The following is a 27762-nucleotide window of genomic DNA, read 5'->3' as shown; positions in this document are numbered from 1 at the left end:
TAATAATAATAATAATACTTTTATTGCCATTGTACAGCATCTGCAGGACCCAAGAACAAGTGCACTCTTCCCTCCTGCGATTTCTAGAAACTTTGTGTGATACAGATAATTTCATTTGGTCTCCCAACCATGATTTTACATCTGTGTTATCAATTTCTCTTGGAAACTGGGCTGTGTGTTTTTTTTAAAATATGTTTCAATTTTTGAGTATGACAACATTTTTCTTCTTCTTATATATACATATCCAATCCCAATTTGCATTGTTTGACTTCCCCCACCCCTGGTTTCCATTTTTTTCCCTTTTCTTCTCTGTCCATATAATTTTATTTCTCCAAATAATTTCAACTTCTTTTCCAATCCTAATTCTATTATTACTTCATAAATGTTACACCAAGCCTGCTAATGTTTTAGCATATTTACAGTGTTCTTTAAAGTAATCTATAATTCCCCCCCCCCAATTTTTGGTTAATTTTTGGAACAGAATTACAGAGGGCTCATGCGTAGAATATCTCCTTGGTTCAGCAGCCAGAGTTTATTGTGTTTGTAAGAAGGGGGGGAGGAGAGATTTGCACAAATTGTTACCTCCTGTTTGCATTAGGCAAAAAAAAAGTGTGAGTTTGTTTGATAAGGAGGTGGCAGGCTGGGTGATTCACTCTGCACCGATCCAGTTTATAACAGGGAGGCGTAGCCGGCATTTGATCCCGGAAGAGACAAGGGGTGGAGGGAAAACCCCATTAAACAAAAAAATTATTTGAAGAATCATTATCCCACCTTTCTGCCAAACAAGGCTCCTAGAACAACCTACAGATCAACACAAAGAAGACAGTGCCCTGCCCTCGGGTTTACAATCCTCAAACAGACATGGCACAAAAGGAAAATGGATTGGGAGGGCGGAAGAAAGAGCAAGATCTGCGTTTACAAGGTCTTCTCATGAGCGGCTGGGGTGGGGCATTTTAAGGCAAGGCGGAAGCAAAGGTCACTGGTATCTCAGGAGAGCTGATAGAATGGCCCTCTTTCCCTTCTCTCCCAGTATCTGATTGATTGAGCGGCTGCTAGCAGGTGACAGCTGATGGAGAAAGGAGGCCATTGGAGCTGCCTTCTAGCAGAGATGATGGAGAGATCTTGCTTCTCCCCTCTCGCTCCATCTGCTACAGCCTGATGGATCAGTCAAGGAACTGAGAAATTGCACAAAATGCCGTGAAAATCCCTGAAACGAGAAGTAATCGACTATAAATATTATTTTGTGGAAACCAACTAAATAATAAAAATCAATAAAAATCAAAAAGCTTAAGGGGGAAAATTAGAAAAACCTAAAATAGAACGAAGCCTTAAAGGGATGTCGGCTACAAACCTCGTTTCACTGAACTATTCAGTTTCCTCAGAAGGAAATAGAAAAATCATGAACTTTAAATGACCAAAATTCAAACAAGGGTAGAACCCCAAAAATTCTGATTATGTATTATGATGCTAGCTCGACCTAGAGAAAGCAAAGTGCAGTAATAAAGGATTGAGGACTGAAGAGTACAATTTCTAATACTGAATTTACAATAAAGGTTTGAAAACCTAAACAAGTTTTAAACAAAGCTCAACTTGAAGAAAGCAAGGAAAATAATAGAGGGCTGAGGACTCAGCTGTGAAAATTCTAGTGCTGCTTTTACAAAAAGGTTTAAAAACCTAAGTGGCACAAATTCAAAGAAAAGAATACAAGATAAAGCTGTTTTAGATTTTAAACAAACTCAAGACCAGGGCTGAAACGCTCCCATGGTCTAGATCAGTGTTTCCCAACCGGTGTTCCGCGGCACACTAGTGTGCCGCCGGACATTGCCTAGTGTGCCGTGGGAGGGAGGCGGGCGAGTCGGGCTAATCCTCCGACGAGCTCCACCTCCAGACCCATTGCTCAAATCCTTTAACCCAGGAGGGCGGGGAGGGGGGGGGGAGAAAGAGAAAAAAGAAAGGGTGGAAAAAAAGAAGGGGAAGAGAAAATATTTTTTTAAAAAAAGGAAAGAGAGGGAAAAAGCGAGGGATGGAGGAAGGGGAATAAACAGAAGGGGAGGACAATGAAGAGGGGCGGGGCTTGGCAGGCAGCAGATAACTGGGGAGGGGGGCGCGGCTGGCGGCGGCTCAAGGCAGGAAGGGAGGAGCTGCCTCGCGGAGAGTTTTGGGCTGCAGAGATTTCCCGTTCAGGAGCGCGGGAGGGTGGATGGGAATCTCCTCCTCCTCTTCCTCCTCCTCCTCCAGGAGAGAGGGTGGTCCGCCCCACCGAGTCGGGCCTGCTCAAGCGTGGGAGCCTATAGTTAGAGCTCAGCTCCTTTTCTTGCCTTCCCCGCCCCCCCACGGAGCACATTTTCCTCGCCCCCCCAACCCCCGCATGTAGAATAGAAGCCCTCCAGCCTCCACGGTGCACAAACTCTCCCCTCTGCAACGAAGCGCTTTGTTGCATATCTTTGGTGAGGTTTTTAGGCAGTCTTGGTGCACCTTAAATCAGCGCTAATTGCGCCTGGACGCAGTATTTACTTCCGAGTAGGCCCCCTTCTCCCCCCCCCCCGGTAGCACCTGACGTTGCTATTCGTATCATCAGGTTTGTTTGTTGATAATTTAATTGTTTTAAAAGCATCATGCTAAAGAGCTCTCTCCCACCCCCAGACCCTTGGGCAAAACAGAAACACACACATACACAAACACAGAGATTGAGCCCTGCAGGTTTTATGAAATGAATGGATTCTGAATGCCTGTTTCAGTGGCTTGTCCGCCTTAGGCTGCTGGGCCAGACACCTGTTACACGGTGCAGTCCGTAAGCTGTGAGCGCTGCTACCTGCCGCCGAGACCACGTAACGACAGTCTTGAAAGACCTACATTGGCTCCCAGTACCTTTCCGAGCACAATTCAAAGTGTTGGTGCTGACCTTTAAAGCCCTAAGCGGTTTCGGTCCAGTATACCTGAAGTAGCGTCTCCGCCACCATCGTTCAGCCCAGACACTGAGATCCAGTGCCAAGGGCCTTCTGGCAATTCCCTCACTGTGAAAAGTGAGGTTACAGGGAACCAGGCAGAGGGCCTTCTCGGTAGTGGCGCCCGCCCTGTGGAATGCCCTCCCATCAGACATCAAAGAGATAACCATTACCTTCTATGCTGTTACTATTTTTTAATTTTTTTTTACATAAGTAAAAAGTGACCTTTCCCCATCTGGCATGGTGGTGTGCCTCGAGATTTTTTTCATGAAACAAGTGTGCCTTTGCCCAAAAAAGGTTGGGAAACACTGGTCTAGATGTTACTGCTGGTGTTAAAGACTGCTGGCAGGTGACAGCCTGATGGATCACTCCTTAACGGGGGGGGGGTGTCACTTTTTTCTGCCCCCCACATACCCTCGTAGGGGGCCTTCTGAGGGCTGCAAGACATGGGAGGGCGGGGCCAGAGGCCACAAAAGTGGGTGGGGCCACAGTGGCGAGTCTCAACTTTTTCATGTGAGGTTTTCTATTGATTTTGCGAGGGTGATGGTGGCGTGAGAGCTCTTTGTGAACTAATATTTTCCTGCCCCCGCCCCCGCCTTGTATAACCGTGCCTAATTTTTCCGATTGTTCTAGCTTTCAGCGAACATTCTTTCTTTTTTTTAATTGACCCACACGCCTTAAAGAACAGATCTAATCTTCACAGCCTTGTTCTCTGTCACTGAGCTGGCAAATCACCGAGCGACACCACCCCCAAAAGCAAGATATATTAAAAATTCATTTCAGATCATGAATGGATATAATTGAAGGGGGGGGGGAGAGATTTGATCTGAAGCACGATCTGTTCCAAAATTAATCTGGAGTCAAAGAACTGGTTTTGTGGTGATCCGAGGTGTGCGGCGGGTTAATTGATTTGGCTGGAGGTCTCAGTTGTCTTGCCACCTGTCGCTTTTTAAATCTGAAATTTGCATCTATACCTACAAACCAACGTTTGTACCTTTTTGCATCCCAGATATTTCCACTGCTTTGCCCCTTCCTGATTAAATCTTGTGATTTACCGCAAAGGGGAGGGGGGCAGTTTTGCATAGAGGGATAAAAGCTCGCTCACTTGGAAACCTTGATGCAAATGGAAATGATTGCAGAAGCACAAAACCCTTCCCTAAGAAAGGAGCTTTCCAAGGATGCAAATTGAGGATGCAAATTCATGTTCCCCTTCTTTGGATTCAGAAGTCTGGAGTTGGTACTATACCAGTCCTGTGCGCAGCCTGGGAGTCATTCTGGACTCACAGCTGTCCATGGAGGCACAGGTCAATTCTGTGTCCAGGGCAGCTGTCTACCAGCTCCATCTGGTACATAGGCTGAGACCCTACCTGCCTGCGGACTGTCTCGCCAGAGTGGTGCATGCTCTGGTTATCTCCCGCTTGGACTACTGCAATGCGCTCTACGTGGGACTACCTTTGAAGGTGACTCGGAAACTACAGCTAATCCAGAATGCGGCAGCTAGACTGGTGACTAGGAGCGGCCACCAAGACCACACAACACCGGTCTTGAAAGACCCACACTGGCTCCCAGTACATTTCCAAGCACAATTCCAAGTGTCGGTGCTGACCTTTAAAGCCCTAAATGGCCTCGGTCCAGTATACCTGAAGGAGTGTCTCCACCCCCATCGTTCTGCCCGGACACTGAGGTCCAGCTCCGAGGGCCTTCTGGCAATTCCCTCACTGCGAGAAGCGAAGCGACAGGGAACCAAGCAGAGGGCCTTCTCGGTAGTGGCACCCGCCCTGTGGAACACCCTCCTATCAGATGTCAAAGAGAAAAACAACTACCAGACTTTTAGAAGACATCTGAAGGCAGCCCTGTTTAGGGAAACTTTTGATGTTTAATAGACTATTGTATTTTAATACAGCGGCACCTCGGGTTACAGATGCTTCAGGTTACAGACACTTCAGGTTACAGACTCCACTAACCCAAAAATAGTACCTTGGGTTAAGAACTTTGCTTCAGGGTGAGAACAGAAATCGCGCGGCGGCGGCGCGGTGGCAGCAGCGGGAGGCCCCATTAGCTAAAGTGGTGCTTCAGGTTAAGAACAGTTTCAGGTTAAGAACGGACCTCCGGAACGAATTAAGTACTTAACCCGAGGTACCACTGTATTCTGTTGGAAGCCGCCCAGAGTGGCTGGGGAAACCCAGCCAGATGGGCGGGGTATAAATAAATAAGCACGAGTCTCCAGGTGTTTGAAAAACCAGTAAGGCGGGATGAATCATCATAGTAAGGGCCTCAGTGACGGAGTCTCTGCCTTGTAAGCAGAAGGCCCCAGACTGAAATCTTGGACCGCTTCTGCCAGTCAGATCAGACAGTGCTGGGCTAGATGGACCCAACGGTCTGACTCAGCACACGACAGCTGCCTATGAACCCGCGACCGAGAGCTCCATCCCTTTTTGCAAGTGGCAAGCAAGACTTCCTTCCACGCCACTTCCCTCACAGCCTGGCACTCGGCCTCCATGCCAGGGCGTGGCGCCTCGGGGCAAAGGGAGTAGCTCCATCATGAGGAGATGACTCAGCCGTGCAAAACTTTGGGCAGCAGAGACTGGAGGAATCGCTCGGAGGAACACACACACACACACACACACACACACACACACACACACACACTGTAATCGCAGCGCCCATCCCAGCTGCCTGGGGCATGGCCTGCTGGGGGGGGGGGGAGAGGGAATCAAGCAAAGCAGCTGCCATCTGGAAAGAGACAGAAAACTGGACCTGAAACTCACAGGCTTCAGAAACCTCTAAATGGATTTCCTGCCCAGCCAGGAAAAACTGAAACCAGCTTTCTTTGCAAAGGTCCTGTTGGTGGGTGGACTACACAGATTCCTCTGTCCCTTCCGCCCAATAAAGAGACAGGGAGCCTTTTCCCATTCAAGGGTCGGATTTCTTCCAAAGGAACATTCCAGGGGCCACCTGTCAGTGGCGGATGGATCCAGGGGCAAAGGCTGTAAATGTTGCTTATGTTTCTCGCTGCACCTTTCTGCCCTCCGTCCGTCCACACAAGAGGCACGGTCAGAGTTCAAGGACACGTCCCAGCAAGGCAGAGATACTTGAGGGGGGTGATGAGGAAGACCACTGAGGGGGGGGGTGGCCTGGGAAGAGTCCCGAGGACCAGGCAGAGAGGTCTGGGGCCCCTCCAACACCCGCCCCCTTGGGCCTGAGCTCCCCTATTCTTGTCTTAGTAGATGAGGAGGAAGCTTAATTTAATTTTACTTGACTTCCTTTATCTGGGTTCTGAGTCCCTGTCCCAGCTTAAGGTAAAGGTAAAGGGACCCCTGACCATTAGGTCCAGTCGTGGACGACTCTGGGGTTGCAGCACTAATCTCGCTTTATTGGCCGAGGGAGCCGGCATACAGCTTCCGGGTCATGTGGCCAGCATGACTAAGCCGCTTCTGGTGAACCAGAGCAGCGCACGGAAACGCAGTTTACCTTCCCGCCAGAGTGGTACCTATTTATCTACTTGCACTTTGAGGTGCTTTCGAACTGCTAGGTTGGCAGGAGCAGGGACCGAGCAACGGGAGCTCACCCTGTCACAGGGATTCGAACCGCCGACCTTCTGATCAGCAAGTCCTAGGCTCTGTGGTTTAATCCACAGCGCCACCCGCGTCCCTCTGCCCCAGCTTAGAGGGCCTCTTATTCAGAGGTAGACTGCCCCTGCTCCTGGAGGCTTTGTCCCTAGCTGGGCTATTAGCCTAAGCAGAGCTCTGTTGGGTCAGACCAAAGGCCCAACTAGTTTAGCATCTGTCACCCGCAGCAGCGAGATAGATGCCCCACTGGGAAGCCCGTTGCGTGGTGAGTTCCCTTCCCCCCCAGTGGAAATAATGACACAAGACACAATTTTTAAGGTTAATGGGCTAAAAAAGGCCACAACTTTATTGGTTACAGGTGATGAGCGGTATTGGCTTAGGCATTGGTCTTAACTGACTATATCCAACTCCAGCCCGTCCGCTTGAAGTCCGGGAAGGGTTAACTACCAGTAGGGGGAGTCCTGCTGATGCACATCAACTAGGAACTCCCCCGGGGTCATTGCTAGGGGGTGTGCCTTAGGCCCTCACCTCCCTAGGCTTTGGACAGGGCCACACCCCCCAGAATCCTTTAACAGACTACCCTTCAATATGTGGGGCAGGTGATGGCGCTTCCTCCCCTCTTCCAACTACAGAACAATACCAATGCCTAACCGCCAATACCCAGAAACTTGTGCCGATTTGCTACGAGGGACGTGGGTGGCGCTGTGGGTTAAACCACAGAGCCTAGGACTTGCCGATCAGAAGGTTGGCGGTTTGAATCCCCGCGACGGGGTGAGCTCCTGTTGCTCGGTCCCTGCTCCTGCCAACCTAGCAGTTCGAAAGCACGTCAAAGTGCAAGTAGATAAATAGGTACCGCTCCGGTGGGAAGGTAACAGCGTTTCCGTGCGCTGCTCTGGTTCGCCAGAAGCGGCTTAGTCATGCTGGCCACATGATCCAGAAGCTGTTCGCCGGCTCCCTCGGCCAATAAAGCGAGATGAGCGCCGCAACCCCAGAGTCGGCCACGACTGGACCTAATGGTCAGGCTTTACCTTTACCCTAGGCGAAAACCACGTGGCTGGTGCCAATTTGCCAAGTGGGAAAATTCCTACCAGGCCCCTCAATTGGCGACCAACCAAGGCCCATAGCAAGGTGAAGGAACGGAAACCTTATAGGGCGGGAGGGTGGGAAAAAGCAGGAACAACTGGCGGGCGGCAAAGAGGGAGAACCCCGGCTGCGTCCTGCCTTAAATAGGACAGGCCACGCCTCCTGAGCCAGCCGATTGGCCAACCAGGGGATGACATGGCCGGGAATCCCCCAATCATGTGGGGCTGGCCACCACCCGCCACGCATGGGGAGGGGCCCGGAAGCCCGCAACCCCACCTCCTCCTTAGCGGAAGTGGCTTAAGCATGTGAGCACTCAGCCTCTCCTTCTATTGTCCCCCAGTGATGGGTCTTCAAAGGTAGAGTGCCACTGTTCACGGAGGGTTCACTTAATAATTGTGCTTGGTTAATTGTATTGGCACTACCTCGTGATGAGCAGTAGTAATAACAGGCACCATTGTCTTTTAAAGCTACTGACCATCCCAGCCTCTTGTAGCGGTGAGTTCCACAAGTCAACAGGATTAACTCAAGGGGTGAGATGGGGATGGAATTCTGGCCTACTCCTAAATCTCATTGCTGCTCGATTTCAACAGTTGATCTTGAGTTCAAGCCTCAGGACGGAGGCACTGACCATCTCCACCTGTTGATCTTCTGCTTCTTTTCACAGAACCATAGGAAGGGACACCCAGAGTTATCTAGTCCAGCCCCTGCGATGCAGGAATTCCTGCCGGTGTCTTACAGCGCCGGGCAGCTCCATAAGTCAAAGCTGCAATTTTATGCCTTTTGAATCTTTTGCCTTTCGAAGCTACATTTTTTATGCAGTTTAAACGAATCAATTCTTGTGTCTTCTCAAGAGCGCAGTTTAGGGCCGGAGTGTATTTTACCCTTGGATCAAGGCTGCCTGCATAAACTTGCAGACCTTAGTTCTCTGAGCTGCGCACGTGACAGGCAGCTAACCCTTTATTTAGCTGCGCACGCAGGCACACAACCCCTTTTGTCTTCTTGTCACACTCTGTCCCGTGCCCGGCTCTCGAATCCTCTCTGCCTTTCCCGTCGCCCAGCACATCTGAATAAGCGCCTCCATTGTCCGATGGCCAGTCACCCGTAAAACAGGCCCCGATTTCAGCAGCAAAGAGCGGTGACTCTCGAAACAAGCAACCTCAGCCTGGTGGGAAACCATCCACCTTCTGGAACCTTATCCGAGCCCTGCTCAGAGTAGACCTACTAGGAGCAACGGGCACGACAAAATCAAGTTGGCGAGGCTCATTTGACAACAGGCGAGAAGCCGAGCTTTTAGTGTCCGTCGGCACGGTCCTGCGGAACTCTCTGCCACTAGAGATTTCTGTGCCAGCTTTTAAATACTTTTTCTATTCTGCAACTTCGTTCTGCCAGTTAAGAACGCACTCCTTCTACAAATGGTGAATTAATGCCTGTTTTTATGGTTTTCATACTGCACACATTGTACGTTTTATTGCTGTAAAGAGCTCTGATATCTTTTTTTTAAATCCCCAAATGGCATTGTGGATTATTTATACAAATAAATAAATAAAGCAGCTGTTTGGTCTACTCTGAGTAAGAACATAAAGAGTAAGAGCCCTGCTGCATCAGGGCCTATCTAGTCCAGCATCCTGTTCTCACGGTGGCTAACCAGAAGCCGCTTTGAAAAAGCCCGTAAGCAGGATCTGAGTTCAAGAGCAGCCCTTGATAATAAAATTATGATGATAGTCATTATCTGGCAAGACTTAGTGAGGAAGAGGGTTGGATGAATCTTTTAATTTTGTTTCTTCTTATGTTAGATTGGATTAACAACAGATAAATTAATAGGATATGAAGTTGCTAAATTAATTTTTTAAAAAGGGATACAAGAACGGGAGACGTGAGAAAGTCGGGAAAATAAGCTAATTGAAGATGAGAAACTAAGAAAGAGGGAATTTTTGTTTTTTGTTATTATATGTGTTTTAATCTCTTTTTTCCTTTTTTTTGATGTGTTTGATGTCTGTATTTTTGTATTGTATTTTTCTTTGTGATTTTGTATTTTCTTTGTCCATGTATGCTTTTTTATTGTGAAAACTTAATAAAATATTTATTAAATAATAATAATAATAATATTGTTTCTTCTTAGTTTCTCATCCCCTCCCCGCATTCTGGCCTTTTCTCCACATTTCCACATCTGTCTGTTGTTATTGTTATTTCTGCTGCTGCTGCTGCTATTATTATTATTATTAATAACCATTCCTCATGAAAATTCACCATCGTTTCAGTGCCTCTTCCTCCTGAAAACTCGTGGGTTTTTTTTTAAAAAAATCTTTATTCGTTATTCATTTTCGTTCATTACATACATCTCAAATTCTTAACATTTACTATATATTCCTCCCTCCCTCCCCCCCCAAGACTTCCCCCAACTTGCATTTCTGGTTTGTTTATATTTTCACCCACTTTGCTAACTCTCAACATAAAAAGTTATTAATAACATAGCATCAAACCTTAAAAACATAAAAATAAAATTAAATACATCATCTTATTTCACTATCTTCCAAACATTTTCTGGTACTAATAATGTGAATGTTTATTTAAATCCCGCCATCAAGTCTATTGCCTTTCTTTGTTTCTGCAAATATAATATGAATGGTTCCCAGTCTTTTTCAAAGTCTCTGTTGTCTTTTTCTCTTAGTCTTTCTGCCATTTTTGCCAGTACTGCATAGTTCATCAACTTCTCTTGCCATTGTTCTCTAGTTGGCATTTCTCCTGTCTTCCAATTTTGTGCAGTCAACATTCTTGCTGCTGTAGTGGCATACATAAATAAAGCCCTCATTTCTTTTAGTACTGTATGTCTTGACTTAAAATACCGAAAACTTGTGGTTTTCTTGCTTTGGTTTTTTTTTGCCATTTGTGTGCAGTTTTCCTTAAGATGTACATTATTCCAGTAACATTTCCCCTAAAATAATGGAGTCTTCTAAGTCGTGGGCAAGCCCATTTTTTATGCACAATCAACATTACACAAATATATGCGTTTTTCTACGCGTGATGGGGCGTGGCAAAATTCGAGGAACTGAAGGCTTCGGAAGGTGGCTGCTTTTTAGTTTGCCTAGGGTGTCAGAAAGCACAAATTAGGTAAAACTGCCTTTAAATGTGCACCTCATCTACATCCATACCCCCCTTCTCTCACCAGACATTGTTAGACGCTGACTCCCCGCAGCTGCAAAATCTTCAGTCTCTTGATGTTTGAATATTTCAGTTAGTCTAATCCATAAAAGAACTTCTTGAGGCTAAGAGAAAACAAACCTGCGGCTTTTTCTTATTTCCTTACATCTGTCACGCATGCATGCAAATTTATGGGCGTGTTCCCATTTCTCGTTTACGGTCTTAAATCAGGCCAGCCAGATCTTGCATTTGGGGTCAGGAAGTGGGCAGCCAAACGGCAATTAGAAAATAATTGATCCAGGGGCTGAAGCTGGGGGAAAGTTCGCCTCCGCTGCATTTGAATGCTAAGAGCGTGATCCTCTAACGTTTACTCACAAGGAAGCCCCACCAAGTTCCGTTGGGGCTCAAGTGTGTTTATGGGATGCCTTTCCCCAAGCTGGTGCCTTCCAGCTGTTTTCAACTACAGCTCAGTCGGTAGAGCTTGAAACTCTATAACTGTTTAAGGTGGTAACATAGGGATTGACGTCTCTGGTATGCCTGTGCTTTTTTAGAACTTCGGCCACCATGGCCAAGAGGATTCGTTTTTCTCCTCATCCACACACACACACACACTTCTCAGAGTCACTATTCTAATCAGCTGCATGTCTCTTCCCTCTGCATAGCTAAAGGGACCCCTGACCATTAGATCCAGTCGTGACCGACTCTGGGGTTGTGGCGCTCATCTCGCTTTATTGGCCGATGGAGGCAGCGTACAGCTTCCGGGTCATGTGGCCAGCATGACTAAGCCGCTTCTGGCGAACCAGAGCAGCACACGCAAACGCCGTTTACCTTCCCGCCGGAGCGGTACCTATTTATCTACTTGCACTTTGACGTGCTTTCGAACTGCTAAGTTGGCAGGAGCAGGGCCAGAGCAACGGGAGCTCACCCCATCGCGGGGATTCGAACCGCCGACCTTCTGATCGGCAAGCCCTAGGCTCTGTGGTTTAACCCACAGTGCCACTTGCGTCCCTCCCTCTGCATAGTCTGGTCCAATCTCTCCACTCTTCCGCCAAGTGAGTCAGCTCAACCCCACAGTGTTCGGAAGGAGAGCAGGATGCCTGGGGAGAGGGAATGACTCACTCGGCAAACACGCACCCTCCTCACGTTGCCAGGAGACCAGTGGGAGGCTGCTCCCCACCTCACTCGTTTTATTTGCAAACAAGGAAGGAGATTTCTTCGGCACTAGCCAGGACAAACGTCCCACTGATCTAAAGGTTGGGCTGGCTGCTGAAACCTGTTGCCAGATCTCTTTCACTCCACAGCCCAGCATGGATGGGAGCTGGGGGGGGGGTCCGAGCAGAGAGTGAAGCATTTGGGGGTGCTGCCCCATGAACCTCTGACTGCCCCTGTCTTCTTACTTACAACCTGTCTAAGTGGCAACCTTGGCTGGCAGCTTTCTCTCCCTCCTTCGTCTCGGCATTGCTCTTTGTAGAACTCGGCAGGGAAGACATACACACCCTGCAAATGTCCTGGGGAAACTGAAGACTACTGTTGTCTATGCTATGCTCTGGTCAAGGTTAGATTACTGCAATGCATTATATGTAGGGCTGCCTCTGAAGACGGTCCGGGAACTTCGGCTAGTGCAGAATTCAGCAGCCGGATTGCACACCAGAGCAAGATAGTTTGAGCATATTACACCGACCCCGGTCCGACTGCACTGGCTACCAATTCATTTCCCAATTCAAAGTGCTGGTTTCAAAGCCTTAAACGGCTCAGGACCGCAATACCTCAAGGACCACCTCTTTCCGTATGAACCTATCCAGACCCTGAGATCATCTTCTGAGGCCCTCCTTTGTGTGCCTAATAATAATAATAATAATAATAATAATAATAATAATAATAATTTATTATTTATACCCTGCCCATCTGGCTGGGCTTTCCCAGCCACTCTGGGCAGCTTCCAACAAAATATTAAAATACAGTAATGCAGCAAACATTAAAAGCTTCCCTAAACAGGGCTGCCTTCAGATGACTTCTAAAAGTCTGGTAGGTGTTCTTCTCTTTGACATCTGGTGGGAGGGCGTTCCACAGGGCGGGTGCCACTGCCGAGAAGGCCCTCTGCCTGGTTCCCTGTAACCTGGCTTCTCGCAGTGAGGGAACCACCAGAAGGCCCTCAGCGCTGGACCTCAATGCTCATTGAAAGGTCTGGAGGGTGGCAACACAAGAACAGGGCCTTCTCTGCAGTGGCCCCCCCTCTGTGGAATGCTCTCCCCAGGGAACTTCGCCTGGTGCCTTCATTATACACCTTTAGGCACCAGGCAAAAATGTTCCTTTTTAACCAGGCCTTTGGTTGACCTGATTGACAAGCAGCAGGTCTGGGGAAACCCCCAAAATTTGGAGAAGTAATGCCTCTCTGTCGAAAGAAAGAAAGCTTTGGGGAAAATAAGAATCTCCAGTGAGGAAAAATCTCTCAAATAGCTCTTTGAGGGCTGAGCATATTCAGTGGGCAGGGCTGACTGATTTATGGTTGACAGGGGTGGGATGGAAAAGCCGGCTGGTGGGAGCAGGAAGGATCGGAGTATCACAGGAAAGAATGTGTGTGTTTGTCTGGTAACCCTAAACAGAGAGGCTCCATGCAGCAAAGTTTATTAGCAACTCCCCCATCATGATCTTCTTTTATGAAGATGGTGATGTATATGGACTCAAGGGCATCCTGATCAAATTTGCAGATGACACCAAACTGGGAGGCGTGGCTAACACCCCAGAGGACAGGATCACACTTCAAAACGACCTTGACAGATTAGAGAACTGGGCCAAAACAAACAAGATGAACTTTAACAGGGAGAAATGTAAAGTATTGCACTTGGGCAAAAAAAAAGAGAGGCACAAATACAAGATGGGTGACACCTGGCTTGAGAGCAGTACATGTGAAAAGGATCTAGGAGTCTTGGTTGACCACAAACTTGACATGAGCCAACAGTGTGACGCGGCAGCTAAAAAATTGCAATGCAATTCTGGGCTGCATCAATAGGAATATAGCATCTAGATCAAGGGAAGTAATAGTGCCACTGTATTCTGCTCTGGTCAGACCTCACCTGGAGTACTGTGTCCAGTTCTGGGCACCACAGTTCAAGAAGGACACTGACAAACTGGAACGTGTCCAGAGGAGGGCAACCAAAATGGTCAAAGGCCTGGAAACGATGCCTTATGAGGAACGGCTAAGGGAGCTGGGCATGTTTAGCCTGGAGAAGAGGAGGTTAAGGGGTGATATGATAGCCATGTTCAAATATATAAAAGGATGTCATATAGAGGAGGGAGAAATGTTGTTTTCTGCTGCTCCAGAGAAGCGGACACGAAGCAATGGATGCAAACTACAAGAAAGAAGATTCCACCTAAACATTAGGAAGAACTTCCTGACAGTAAGAGCTGTTCGACAGTGGAATTTGCTGCCAAGGAGTGTGGTGGAGTCTCCTCCTTTGGAGGTCTTTAAGCAGAGGCTTGACAACCATATGTCAGGAGTGCTCTGATGGTGTTTCCTGCTTGGCAGGGGGTTGGACTCGGTGGCCCTTGTGGTCTCTTCCAACTCTATGATTCTATATATTACAATACGCCGAGTCTCAGGACTGGCACTGGCTGATGGGAACTGTAGTATAGCTGGAGGGAATCAGTTTGTCTCAATTGCCCAAGATGTAGAGAGAAAGATTGGGGACTTTTTTACAGCTCCCTCAACATCACCTCTGGGAGTCAAGTTCAAATCCCTGCTTAGCTCAGGAGGTGACAGGGTAGCCTCTGAGCATGTAACAGAGAGCACGCCAGGAGTAAACATGCCTCTTCTCCCAGGCCTTGGCTAATTAAACAATCTATATGGCTTGTTAAAACTGTGTCGGCGGAGTTATCGTTTTGTTTGTTATTATGCAGTTTATTATTCTTTGTATTTTTAAAAATAATAATAATAGCTTTTTATTCAAAATTAAAACAAAACATATTATCCAGAAACATATCCTTATCCCCCCCCCATTTTTCCTCCCTTCCCCCACAGAACTCACCCCCCACCCCCCGACTTCCCTCAGTTCCAGTCTTGGATTTCTCTAAAAATGCTGTTTTCTGCATGTTACACAGTTGTATAGATCCTCAAGCTATCTAGCTGATTATTATCAATAAAAAGTTTGTGAGTGTTTATTCAAAACCAGCCAAGGAGTCCAGTTCGCTTTGTCGTACTCTGGTTTCTCTTCAGATCGTATAAAACTTTCGCCTATTATTTGTGTTTGTTTTTTTTAATACTGCAAACCACACCTTGTGATCCTTGGATGAAGGGCGGTATAGAAATTTAATAAATAAATGAAGAAGCAAGCAAACAAACGAATTTGAAAGGGTGCGAGCGTCTAGCTCTCATTTTAAGAGTTGTTCCAATGCTGGAAGCCATTTCAGAACCGACTTTGGAATGAGCATCGCAGAGGGAGCGATCGGTTGGCCTGTGCTACCACCTTGTGTTGACCATCACCCACTGCAGGAGTTGTGTGTTTGTGTTGTTTTGTTTGTGTGTGTGTGTGTGTGTGTGTGTGTGTGTTTTGCACATTCCATAGGGGAGGCCCTGTGTTTTTTTGCCAGCTCCCTCTGCTGCCCTCTGGTGCTCAGGACGCAGAAGCGCATGAACATGCATTTCTGTTAAATGCAGCCGTCGTTCTGGAAAGCTCGTCATTTCGGCTCTCTTAACAGGGCTTAGGAAAGGGATGGCCCTTCCAGTGGCGTAGCGTGGGGGGTGCAGGGGGGGCCGGCCGCACCGGGTGCAGCATCTGAGGGTTAGGGTTAGGGGGCGCAAATCCACGGGTTAGGGGGCGCAAATTACTTGCCTTGCCCCAGGTGCTGACAACCCACGCTACGCCACTGGGCCCTTCAGGTGTTGTGGGGCCACATCCCCAGTCATAGGCCATCCTGGCTGATGGGTCAGATGGGAGTCAAACAGCGCCAGGAGAGTCAGTTTTGTCCATCTATTAGTTAGCAATTGTGTGGAAAAAAGGTTCCAGATGTGGGGTGGGGAACCTATGTTCCTCCCCAGATGCTGTTGACCTTTTGGGACTTCTTAGCTTAGAGAAATGATGAGCAAGAGGTGGTATGACGGAAGTACAGTGGTACCTTGGGTTAAGTACTTAATTCGTTCCGTACTTAACCTGAAACTGTACTTAACCTGAAGCACCACTTTAGCTAATTGGGCCTCCTGCTGCTGCCGCGCCGCCGGAGCCCGATTTCTGTTCTTATCCTGAAGCAAAGTTCTTAACCTGAAGCACTATTTCTGGCTTAGTGGAGTGTGTAACCTGAAGCGTATGTAACCCAAGGTACCACTATATATAAAAATTATTGTTACAACAGTCGGGTGCCTGCCCCTCTCTCTGCCGCAAGACCCCATGGGGTTCTGGGCACACACATAGGGTCTGTGTAATAATAATAATAATAATAATAATAATAATAATAATAATAATAATAATAATAATAATAATATATTTTTTCTACCCCTCCGTTCTGCCTGGGTTTCCCCAGCCACTCTGGGCAGCCCCCAACAGAAGATTAAAAACACAATAAAACGCCAGACATTAAAAACTTCCCTAAACAGGGCTGCCTTCAGGTGTCTTCTAAAAATCAGGTAGTTGTTTATTTACTGGAGATCTGATGGGAGGGTGCCACTACCAAGAAGGCTCTCTGCCTGGTTCCCTGTAGCTTCACTTCTTGCAGTGAGGGAACCACCAGAAGGCCCTCGGAGCTGGACCTCAGTGTCTGGGCTGAACGATGGGGAACTGAGACATAGCGGAGACTGTTGCGGCTTTAAGAAATACGGTTTATTCACAGATTTACACCTCTAGTCTGCACGGAGGGGGTCCAGATCTTACAGGATGGTCATATCAAGAGGGGTTTGTTCCCCACAGTAGTGTAGCACTTCAGTCCAAGACATCTCCTAATCTCCTTTATTCCGTTTCATTCTAACGGTCCATTCTTTGGATGCTTTTAAGTACTAATTTAATCCCCCCAGGTGTTAGCTAACCTGATGTTGTGTACTAAGCTTGGAAAGTTGAACAATAGGCCGGTAGGATCCTAGAATGCAACAACCTGATTGGCCTGCAGGAGCAGCCCAATCAGACCCCAGGAGGAAGTCAATCAGCCTATTAGGCCGGCAGGATCCTAGAATGCAGCAACTGATTGGCCTGCAGGAGCAGCCCAATCAGGCTCTAGGAGGGAAGCAGAATTAGCCAATCAGACGGGACTCATTGTATAAATCATGAGGTTTGGGGGGGTGGATTTCATTCACTGTTTTACAAGCTGCAGTAAAGAGCCTGAAATCACTACGCGCCCCTTGTTGATTAAAGATTAAGGATTAAGACTAGGATTAAAGAATGGTACAAACTTAGGACATTTACCTAGGTTAATTACCACATTTTTTGCTCTATAAGATGCACTTTTCCCCCCTTCAAAAATGAAGGGGAAATGTGTGTGTGTGTTATGGAGCGAATGCAGGCTCCTTGGCTTCAGCGATAGCAACGCGAAGCCTCCGAAGTGCAGAGGGAGAGCTCCCTCCGCGCTCCGGAGGCTTTGCGTTGCTTTCATTGAAGCAGTCTGAAGCCCCCGGAGCGCATTGGGAACTCCCGCTGCACTACGGAGGCTTCAGGCAGCTATCCTCAAGCCTTCAGAGTGCAGCAGGATAACAGTAACTGTTCACATGCTCATTGCTGTTGCTCAGAAGTAGGTCCGCGCAGTGGATCTGTATTACATTCTCACAGTCTTTACATATAAACACCGATTAAACACCTCAGCCCCCTTGCATAACCTCCTTTCTAAGATACATTGAAACTGTCTTAGAACATATTCCAGTTATAACACATGAGTTCTAAATAAATCTTAATATATACTATACCTAAACATGTAGCGCTGCAGATCGATTCCATTATGTACGTCATGGGGGAAGCGAATAGAGAAAAGATGTTCTTCTCCTTCTTCTTGTACGTGCAAGTTATCAGGTCGGCAAGCCCAAGGAGAGTAAGTTTAGAAGGTTGGAGAGAGAGTCTTCCATCTTGGCCTGTGCAGGCCATGATGTTAGGGAATGTACTGCTTCTGAAGGAATGGGAAACTCCAGCAGTTGGCGCTGCTTTTAACAAAGCGAACCAATACATCAACTTGGATTTTCATGCGCAAGGCTCTGTTGTAATACAGTGGTACCTCGGGTTAAGTACTTAATTCGTTCCGGAGGTCCGTTCTTAACCTGAAATTGTTCTTAACCTGAGGCACCACTTTAGCTAATGGGGCCTCCCGCTGCCGCCACACGATTTCTGTTCTCATCCTGAAGCAAAGTTCTTAACCCAAGGTACTATTTCTGGATTAGCGGAGTCTGTAACCTGAACCGTCTGTAGCCTGAAGCGTCTGTAACCCGAGGTACCACTGTAAATGGTTTTGGGTTTTTTAAGTGCCTGAACTATGGAACTCCCTGCCACAAGAGGCAGCAGTGGATGACCTTAAAAGAGGATAAGAACATAAGAAGAGGCTGCTGGATCAGGCCAGGATTCTGTTCTCACGGGGGCCAACCAGATGCCTGTGGGAGGAGAGTGGCGAGCAGGATCCAAGCGCAACGGCCCTCTCTCCTCCTGAGGTTTCCAGCAACTGGTATTCAGAAACTTTGCGGCCTCTGACCATAGAGGTTGACCATGGCCTCCTTCTCCTCTAACCCTCGGACATCAAGCTTAACTCTGAGCCATAGCTGTCAACTTACAGATTTGAAAATAAGGGACCAGCAGCCTTGAAAATAAGGGACCAGCAGCCAAAATAAGGGACCTGCAGCCTCACCTGTTCCAGGCACTCCAGTCTTCCTGTCCTCCTGCAGTCTGGTCAAACTCATGCTGGTAGCTTCGAGAACACTGTCCAACCAACTTTGTAACCAGAGGTTCAACTGAATAGAATCTGAATCACATGCACCACAAGGCCTATGCAGCCTCAACTTAAGATGGCTCCCCGGCCTGGCTTTGCACTGCAAAGTTTGCAGCAGCACGTGCAACAAAATGGCGTCCAGCATTCAAAAAACCCCTCAGCTTGCATTAACTAGCCACACACAAGGCATGCAAGCTCCACCCCCCAGTCGTTCTTAGACTCCTTATTGGGTGAGCAACACAGCCAAGCAACACAGTTGGAGCCTCCCTCCTTCCTGGCTGGCAGGGAGGGAGGGAGAGGAGCTGCTTCCTTTGAAATTTAAGGGACATCTTTTAAGGGACATCCATCAATAAGGGACAGCAGCGGGACATGGCGCTGGAATAAAGGGACTGTCCCTTCAAATAAGGGACACTTGACAGCTATGCTCTGAGCTGATCAGAGAGGAAGTCACATGACTCTGACACTCAGTGTCCAGTCTTTATTGTCGCAGTCTGACAGTCTGGCTGCAACTGCCCGAGGCGTGGCCAGCCCCTCCCTCCAACTGCCCACCACCCTCCTAGACACGGCGTCCCGAGTGCAGCCGTCAAGAGGCATTGAACAGATGGACAGGCAGTTTCCACGGACAGCTCCATGTTCCCAATCTTCTGTTCGGCTTCCAGAAGATCTTCCATTGGGAAATGTCCTGTGCAGCCCGGCCAGTAGGGGGAGCTGGAACGATGGCAAAGTTAAGGCAGGAATGGGGCAGGGTGGGGCTTGGGGTGGGGTGGGGAGCAGCTGACATGTTCTCTCCTGCGGGCTCCCATTCTCCATCATCCGTCACGCTCCTGAACCTGTTGCTTCACGTGCAAAAGTTGGTTGATGATGCCACCGATCAGCCTCCAATATTCATCAAAGCTCATCTTCCCGTCCTCGTCCAAATCCATGTCAGCAAACATTTCTTGGGCAGCAGTCTTGCTGTCGGTGTTCTGGATGGGAGTGACAGGGAAGGAGCAGGGAGGAGAAGGAACGGAACTAGTGAGAAAAGAAGATGAAGAAGAAGAGTTTGGATTTGATATCCCGCCTTTCACTCCCTTTTAAGGAGTCTCAAAGTGGCTAACAATCTCCTTTCCCTTCCTCCCCTACAATAGACACTCTGTGAGGTGAGTGAGGCTGAGAGACTTCAAAGAAGTGTGACTGGCCCAAGGTCAGCCAGCAGCTTCATGTGGAGGAGTGGAGACGCGAACCTGGTTCCCCAGACTATGAGACTACCACTCTTAACCACTACACCACACTGGCAGGAATGGAAGACCTAACGCCTAAGGGTTTGGAAAACCTCCCACTCCCTGCCACAAATAAAATACAATTACAGTCAGACCTTGGGTTACAGACGCTTCAGGTTGCGTTCTTTCAGGTTACGGACTGCCGAAGCCCGGAAGTACCGGAACACTTCAGGTTGCACATGCGCAGAAGCGCCAAATCGCAACCCGCGTGTGCGCAGATGCGCTGCTGCAGGTTGTGAACACTGAAGGTTGCGAACATGCATCCCGCACGGATCACGTTCGCAACCCGAGCTTCCACTGTAATCAAATACTTTCCAGCATACATTCACTGTTAAAAGTTGACTTTCCTCCCTCCCTCCCATGGTTTTGTACTGGTTATCTTCAGCTGCTGTATATTATAATTATAACTTCTTCCAGTCGTACCCTGAGGTGAACGGAATCCGTTCCGGAAGTCCGTTCGACTTCCAAAACGTTTGGAAACCAAAAGCGTGGCTTCTGACAGCCAATCAGAAGCTGCGGAAGCCATGCTGGACGTTCAGCTTCTGAAAATAGTTTGCAAACTGGAACACTGACTTCCGGGTTTGCGGCGTCCGGGAGCCCAAACGTTCGGGAACTAAGCTGTTCCAAAACCAAGGTACGACTGTATTCTCAAAGTAACTTTTGCCGCTGAACTTACTCCAAACCTGCTAGTGTGATAACGTGTTTACAATTTTTTTTAACAATCTACAAACATTTTCCAATCCTCCTTGAAAGCTGTTTCATATTTTTCTCTGATTTTACTAGTTAAAACTTGCTAATTCTGCATATTCCATCCATTTCAACTGCTCTTTGGTACATCTGATGCGGTTAACCCTAAAATAAAAGATTCTGGTCTTTTGGGGGAGATATCTCTTAATTACTATTTTTATCTCATTGTATATCGTCTCCCAATATACCATACAAGTCCACCACATATGATAAAATGTACCTTCTGTTTCTTTACATTTCCAGCATGTACCTCATTCTGACTTATACATTTTAGCCAATTTACTTGGTGAAGTACCATCTATAAATCATTTTCATATAATTTTCTCTCAAAGCATAACATGCCGTAAACTTCATACCTGTTTTCGACAACTTCTCCCATAGATCTAAATCTGTGTTGTGATCCACACCTCTAGCCCATGGAATCATGGCAGATTTAACCATTTCATCTTTTGTTTCCCATTCTAACAATATCTTATACATCCTAGAAATTAGTTTTTCTCTATTTTCTACTAGTTCCCTCTCAAACTGGGAACTTTGGTCCATAAACCTGTGTTCCTTGTTGCCTTTAAACACTTCGTTCAACCTGTCACATAGTTTCTGACTTCCTCATAGTTTCTTCAGTTTTACTTCTTGGTTGGTAAAGTCCAAAACGTCCAAAATATTAAGTTTTTTTCAATAAGATTGCTTCTATAGCTGAAAGCCATAGAGGTGTTTTACTTTCCAAAAGGAAATTCTTTCTAATAACATGGTTCAAATGTTCTTATGTATTCTAGCATTGTCATACTATAGACCTGCATGCCAACCAAACTTAATACCATAGCCCTCCAAGTCCAACAACTGTTTTCCAACACAATCCATTCTTTTAACCAACATAGACAGGCTGCTTCATAATATAAATGAAAGTCTGGTCGGGAAAGCCACCTCTTCCTTTAGCATCTATCAAATTTTTATACTGTATTCTCCATTTCATTCCCTGCCAGACAGATCTAGAGATTTCTTTTTGCCATTCTTTAAAGCAGCCCGTGTTATTAACAGTTGGCGCAGTTTGAAATGAAAACATTTTTGGTAATACATTTGTTTTCATGACTGAAATTCTTCCCAACAAAGAGAGTTTCGCTCCCCACCCCCATCCCATATTCCCAAATCTTTTAAAAAATTCTTTCCATACTTTAACATAGTTGTCTTGGAATATATTGGGGTCCTTTGCTGTCAGCCATACTCCTAGATCTCTCTGCCTCAAATCCTGGCAAGCTGTTGCCAGTCAGTGCTGGAAATACATAGCTAGATGAGGAAGCATGTTCTGTAGCCACCACCACCACCACCACCACTGCCCTTCGCCTCACCGACAGCACGTGGCTGAGCTCCTCGTTGAGCATCTTCCCGAAATTCTCCTTGCTGATCTTGCCCTGTTTCCCGAAAAAGTATCTGAGGAAAAAGGACTTCTCGGCGTATTTGTCGTAGTTCCTCACCAGCGTCAGGAGGGCCTCCTCCAGCTCGGAGAGGTTGCCGGCCATGGCCTCTCCTCCCTTGGCTCCTAGAAGAAGAGCGGAGGTGCGTCACTCAACAGCAGCATCCCTCCCCAGTTCATGTGTGGTGTAGCGGCTGGAGGGTCGGCGCAGGACCTGGGAGAGACCTGGGTTCGAATCCTCCTTGTAGCCATGAAGTTGCTTGGCTGCCCTTGGGCCAACTGCAATCTCTCCGCCTAACCTACCGTATTCTTCGCTCCATAAGACGCACCAGACCATAAGACACACCTACCGTATTTTTCACTCTATAGGATGCACCAGACCATGGGACGCACCGGACCATACGAGGGGGAGAACGGGGGGGGGAATTCTCCCCCTCTCTGCTCAGCGCCCCTTCAGCGAAGCGGCAGGAGAAACGGAGCCCCTTCCATTTCTCCTCCCGCTTCGCTGAAGGGGTGCTGCGCAGAGAGGGAAAACTGTGCAGCGCCTCTCCAGCGAAGCAAAGCCTGAAGAGCAAGAGGGATCGGTGTGCACCGACCCCTCTCGCTCTCCAAGCTTCAGGCGGCTATCTGCAAGCCTTCGGAGTGCAGCAGGAACTCCTGCTGCGCTCTGAAGGCTTGCGGATAGCTGCCTGAAGCCCCCGGAGCGCAGCGGGAGTTTGCGCTGCGCTCCGGGGGCTTCAGGCGGCTTCAGCGAAAGCAACGCGAAGCCTCCAGAGCGCGGGGGGAGCTCTCCCTCTGCGCTTCGGAGGCTTCGCGTTGCTATTGCTGAAGCCAAGGAACCTGCAGTCGCTCCATAAGACGCACACACATTTCCCCTTACTTTTTAGGAGGGGGAAGTGCATCTTATAGAGCGGAAAATACGGTACTTTGCAGGGCTGTTGTGAGGATAAAATGGAGAAGAAGAGAAGCCTATAGTCCGTCCTGATCTCTTTGGAGAAAAAGGGAATATAAATAATAGAATCACGGAATTGTAGAGTTGGAAGGGACCCCGGCGGTCATCTAGCCCAACCCCAGGCAATGCAGAAATCTCGACTAGATCATACATGACAGGTGGTCAGCCAAGCTCTGGTTAAAGACCTCCAAGGAAAGAGAGCCCATCATCTCTTATAGGAGACCATTCCTCTGTTGAAATACTCTTATAAATAAAAAAAAATATTATTATGGAATGGGACATCGGGAGAATTTTGCAGGGTATACAAGGTTACCCTTTTGCTGTGAGGTCGCCCTTACTTCTTCCCACCCACCCACTTGGACATACCTCTAAGTTTAATGCACGTGGGGTCTGGATCTCTGCAGGAAGCGAGACTTGGGAATTTTTCGTGAGGATTTTTTAAAAATGCAAATTTCTGCAGAAATTTGGAGAACTGGATTTAAGTTTGGGGGGAGAGGGAACGAGAAACTGAAGGAAGCTAAGCTGCCAGACCCTTCCCTTCCTAGCTAGGACAGGGAAAATCTCTCACGTCGAGGTTCTCCTTTTTCCAATCTTAAGTCCAGTTCTCAACATCAGTTTGCAATGTATTTCTTTAAAGTCCTTGCGGAAATTGCACCAGCGTTTCCGTGTGAATTTCTCCCGCTAGGTACAGGTTTGAGATGGAATCGTGTGCCCAACGCACACACATTTCTGCAGAGTGATGGAGGTTCATTTTTGCACGTTGATGCCTTTGGCTACACCCTTCTGCACTTGTCCCTTGGCACAGTGCAAAATTCAGAGATGTGAGAATTCGGAAGAACGGCTACCGAACCAGGTCGCTCGCAAACCGTTGACCGACCACCCAGTGGCAGTATTCTTGCTAGGAATGTAGAACTAAGTGTGCCATGGTGGGATCCAGCTGAGAGCACTTTCTTTTTTCCCTTTTTTAAAAATATTTTTTTATTGGAAATTTCAACACAATGCTTTTATCAAAAATACATCATCCACATTGTTATTATTTTTTCCCTCTATTCCCCCCCTCCAAACAAAAAAAAAAAGATTCCAACACGCCACCCCCAGACTTCCCTCAGCTCCTTTCTCCGGTTTCTCAACACATATTTCTATCTGCATGTTACAAAATTGTAAAAATCCTCAAGTTGTCTATCTCTATATTACAATAAATAGTTTGTGAATGTTTATTCAAAACCTGCCAAAGAGTCCAGTTCATTTTTTTGTTTCTTCAAATATTTCATAAAAGGTTCCCATTCATCTTTGATGTCACAGTTATCCTTATCACGTAGTTTGTGTGTCAGTTTTGCCAATTCCGCATAATCCATCAATTTTTCTTGCCATGATTCTTTCATCAGGATTTCCTCAATCTTCCATCCTTGTGCTATTAAGACTCTTTGACAGTAAGAGCTGTTCAACAGCATTTGAACCGTTGTCGCATACATAAAGATATTTTTTAATTTCTTTGGTGGGTCTTTTCCCATCAGCTGAGAGCACTTTCGATGCTCTTAACCAAAGTGGAGAAGTGGAAAGAGCGCAGCCTAGTGGTGAATCACGTGTTTTGCACGCAGAAGGGCCTAGATTCAACTCCCTGAATCTCCAAGTAGGCACGAGAGCGAATCCTGCCTGAAATTTCCAAGAGCCTTTCCCAGTCAGTGTGGACAGCACTAATGCCCTGACTCAAGTATTTGGCAGCTTGCTCTGTTCCTATCTTATCCAGCCCTTTCTTCACAATCGGAAGCTGCACTTTGGTTTCTGAACGTTTTGGAAGTCGAATGGACTTCCAGAAGGGATTCCGTTCGACTTCCAAGATACAACTGTATATACATACCACCTTTTCCTCCAAGGAGCTCAAAATGGTGTCCCTGGTTCTCGTCTCCTCGTTTTATCTGTACAACAGCCCTGCAAGGTGGCTGTGGCTAATTTGCAGATCACATCCTTCCCGTGTGGAAGGTTGGATCCCCAGAATCTCCAGGCAGGGCTGGGAGAGGGAGCGAGACTAACTTCCAGAGACCCTGGAGTGCAGCTGTCAGCCCATGTAGGGCTCACTGAGCTAGATAGACCAATGTCAGACAGAGATGTGTTAGTGGGGAATCCTTCACCTTGTGTCAACTTAACTTACCTTGGTGGGCCTAGAGAATACCAATGAGGCAATTATATAAGACTGGCGTCAGCCCAGCTCAAGTCAAGACCTAGTGGCTTGGCAAGGTAAAGGGACCCCTGACCATTAGGTCCAGTCGTGACCGACTCTGGGGTTGCGGCACTCATCTCGCTTTACTGGCCGAGGGAGCTGGCGTACAGCTTCCGGGTCATGTGGCCAGCATGACTAATCCGCTTCTGGCGAACCAGAGCAGCGCACGGAAACGCCATTTACCTTCCCGCCGGAGCGGTACCTATTTATCTACTTGCACTTTGACGTGCTTTCGAACTGCTAGGTTGGCAGGAGCAGGGACCGAGCAACGGGAGCTCACCCCGTTGCGGGGATTCGAACCACTGACATTCTGATCGGCAAGTCCTAGGCTCTGTGGTTTAACCCATAGCGCCACCCGCGTCCCTGGCTTGGCAAGACCCTTCCCCAAACACCAGATCTGAGTTCTTCATTCCCGATTCCTTCCCCCTCCCTCCCACCTCTTTTATACCAGATGTTTTCCCTTCTGTGGAGTCATTTCTTTGGCATGCCGGCGGGACAATGGCCTGCAGAGGCACGTCCTTTAGCTCAGAGTTTGAAAGAAAGTTTTGCATTTCACCCTTTCCGGCCCGTCCGATAAGCAAACGGACAGCGGCATGTTGAACATTCCTTACCTCGCAGAATTGCCGAGTGTGTGGCGTGTTGGCCGAAGAAATCTGGGTCTGTCTGTCTGTCTCAGTCCTGTTCCCCCAGAGCTTTGTCAGAGTGGGGGGTTCTATGAGATTAGGCACCTCCCAGCTCCAGTTTAGGTACCTACGTCACGAGGCCGGCTCCCATTTCCTTTTAAAGAGGAACATTCCCTCCCACCCCCCTTTCCCCAGACACTCCCTTCGGGACTTTTCCTCTGAATAGCACTCCACGGCCCACCTGGCACTGGGATCAGGAAGCAAGTCGGAGACCAAGGCCGTTGCAAAATCAGAATATCCTGTGCTCAAAGGCAACTGCACTGGCTGCCGATTTGCTACAAGCTGGGACAAGTTCAAGGTGTTGCTGTTAGTAAATAAAGCCCTTAACAACTTGGGACAAGTTCACCCGAGAGATCGCCTTGCCCCACGGCAGGCAAGTGGGGCCACATAAGACCCATTCCATCTTTGGAAGAAATCAATATTTTAGTGTGCCTATTGCTATCTCTGAATTCTGTTTTTTGGCACCTGCTGAAATGATGCTGATCTTTTGACAAGCCTACCTACATGTTAAGGAAGTTGGTGCAAATTTTGACCTGGGTTTAATTTGTTGAAGTTTTAAATTATCACCGTTAATTATTATCGGTGATTTTTTTTTGTGTGTGTAAACCGCTTTGACTTCTTTTTTTTAACAGTCAAGTGGTGAATAAATTTTTGCGAAACAAACAAATAAAGCAGAATGGGCTTTCTCATTCTTCCTGCAGGAGATAGAGAGTAAGGAATCACAGCTAAAGCATCCATGAGAGATAGCCCTCCAATTGCATCTTTAAAAACCTCGGGCTAAGAACTTTGCGTCAGGATGAGAACAGAAATCGTGCTCCGGTGGTGCGGCAGCAGCAGGAGGCCCCATTAGCTAAAGTGGTGCTTCAGGTTAAGAACAGTTTCAGGTTAAGAACAGACCTCCGGAATGAATTTAGTGCTTAACCCGAGGTACCACTGTATATTCAACACACAAAAAACAGTTGTTGACAATTTGTTGTTGACAAAGGACAGCTGGACATATAAAGGGCCCCATTACCCACAGTAGCTTAGGGCCTCATTGAACCTAAATCCAGCCCTGATCCCATCAGTATTATCAGACAGAGATCAGTTGGACTTTAGCTGTGGAGAGATCCAACTATGTGTGCTTGCTCTTCCAAGGCCTAGGGAGGCACATCCTACTGCTCAGGAGGTACCTAGCTATGTACTAAATGGAAAGAAGACTAGCATTTTGTCATAAAGGTAAAGGTAAAGGGACCCCTGACCATTAGGTCCAGTCGCGGACAACTCTGGGTTGCGCGCTCATCTCGCTTTACAGTCCGAGGGAGCCAGTGTTTGTCTGCAGACAGCTTCCGGGTCATGTGGCCAGCATGACTAAGCCGCTTCTGGCGAACCAGAGCAGAACACAGAAACACCGTTTACCTTCCCGCCGGAGTGGTACCTATTTATCTACTTGTAGTGGTGTGCTTTCAAACTGCTAGGTGGGCAGGAGCAGGGACCGAGCAACGGGAGCTCACCCCGTCGCGGGGATTTGAACTGCCCACCTTCTGATCGGCAAGCCCTAGGCTCTGTGGTTTAGACTACAGCGCCACTTGCGTCCCTAGCATTTTGTCATAGGGTCCTCTAAAGGAAGCCTTTCCCCACCTTACCTGATTAGCAAACGGGCTGCCACCTCCTGGATGTTTCCTTACCTTGTAGAACGGCGGTTTGTGCGGTGTGCGTTACGCCGGCCAAAGACTCCTGCACCCGTCTCCCTGTCTGTCTGTCTGTCTGTCTGGTCAGCGTTTGCTAGCGGAAGGCTAGAGGAGATTGGGCGCCTCAAACCTCTCACCCAGCACCTGTACCATGAGGCTGGCTCCAATTCCTTTGAAAGAGAAAAATTCCCTCCCTGCTCTTTGTT

At 47.7% G+C, this 27762-nt stretch overlaps 1 protein-coding gene and 1 long non-coding RNA gene across 6 annotated transcripts; one reads left to right on the top strand and one right to left on the bottom strand.

Annotated features, from left to right (window-relative positions):
* Positions 1 to 27762, bottom strand: LOC310694318 (protein S100-A16-like). Of its 5 annotated transcripts, none has more exons than XM_083477442.1 (3): positions 25815 to 26004; positions 21969 to 22159; positions 1 to 1155 (listed from the first exon to the last, which is right to left on the bottom strand). In XM_083477442.1, exons 2-3 carry the CDS (start codon positions 22137 to 22139, stop codon positions 988 to 990), a joined length of 339 nt encoding a protein of 112 aa, XP_083333568.1. In that variant the 5' UTR covers positions 22140 to 22159; positions 25815 to 26004; the 3' UTR covers positions 1 to 987. The 5 variants fall into 5 exon arrangements, with proteins under 5 accessions (XP_083333568.1, XP_083333569.1, XP_083333570.1 ...); XM_083477443.1 differs by lacking the exon at positions 25815 to 26004 and adding an exon at positions 27554 to 27762 and having other exon boundaries at positions 311 to 1155; XM_083477444.1 differs by having other exon boundaries at positions 311 to 1155; positions 21969 to 22151; positions 25806 to 26173.
* On the top strand, positions 15295 to 19177 carry LOC310694361. The gene is made up of 3 exons (XR_014519621.1): positions 15295 to 15456; positions 15612 to 18454; positions 19059 to 19177. It is a non-coding gene; the product is annotated as an uncharacterized lncRNA (long non-coding RNA).

Source organism: Podarcis liolepis (assembly GCF_965112155.1).
Source record: "Podarcis liolepis genome assembly, chromosome: 15".
Lineage (NCBI taxonomy): Eukaryota > Metazoa > Chordata > Lepidosauria > Squamata > Lacertidae > Podarcis > Podarcis liolepis.
This window is presented reverse-complemented; position numbering and strand designations above follow the sequence as displayed.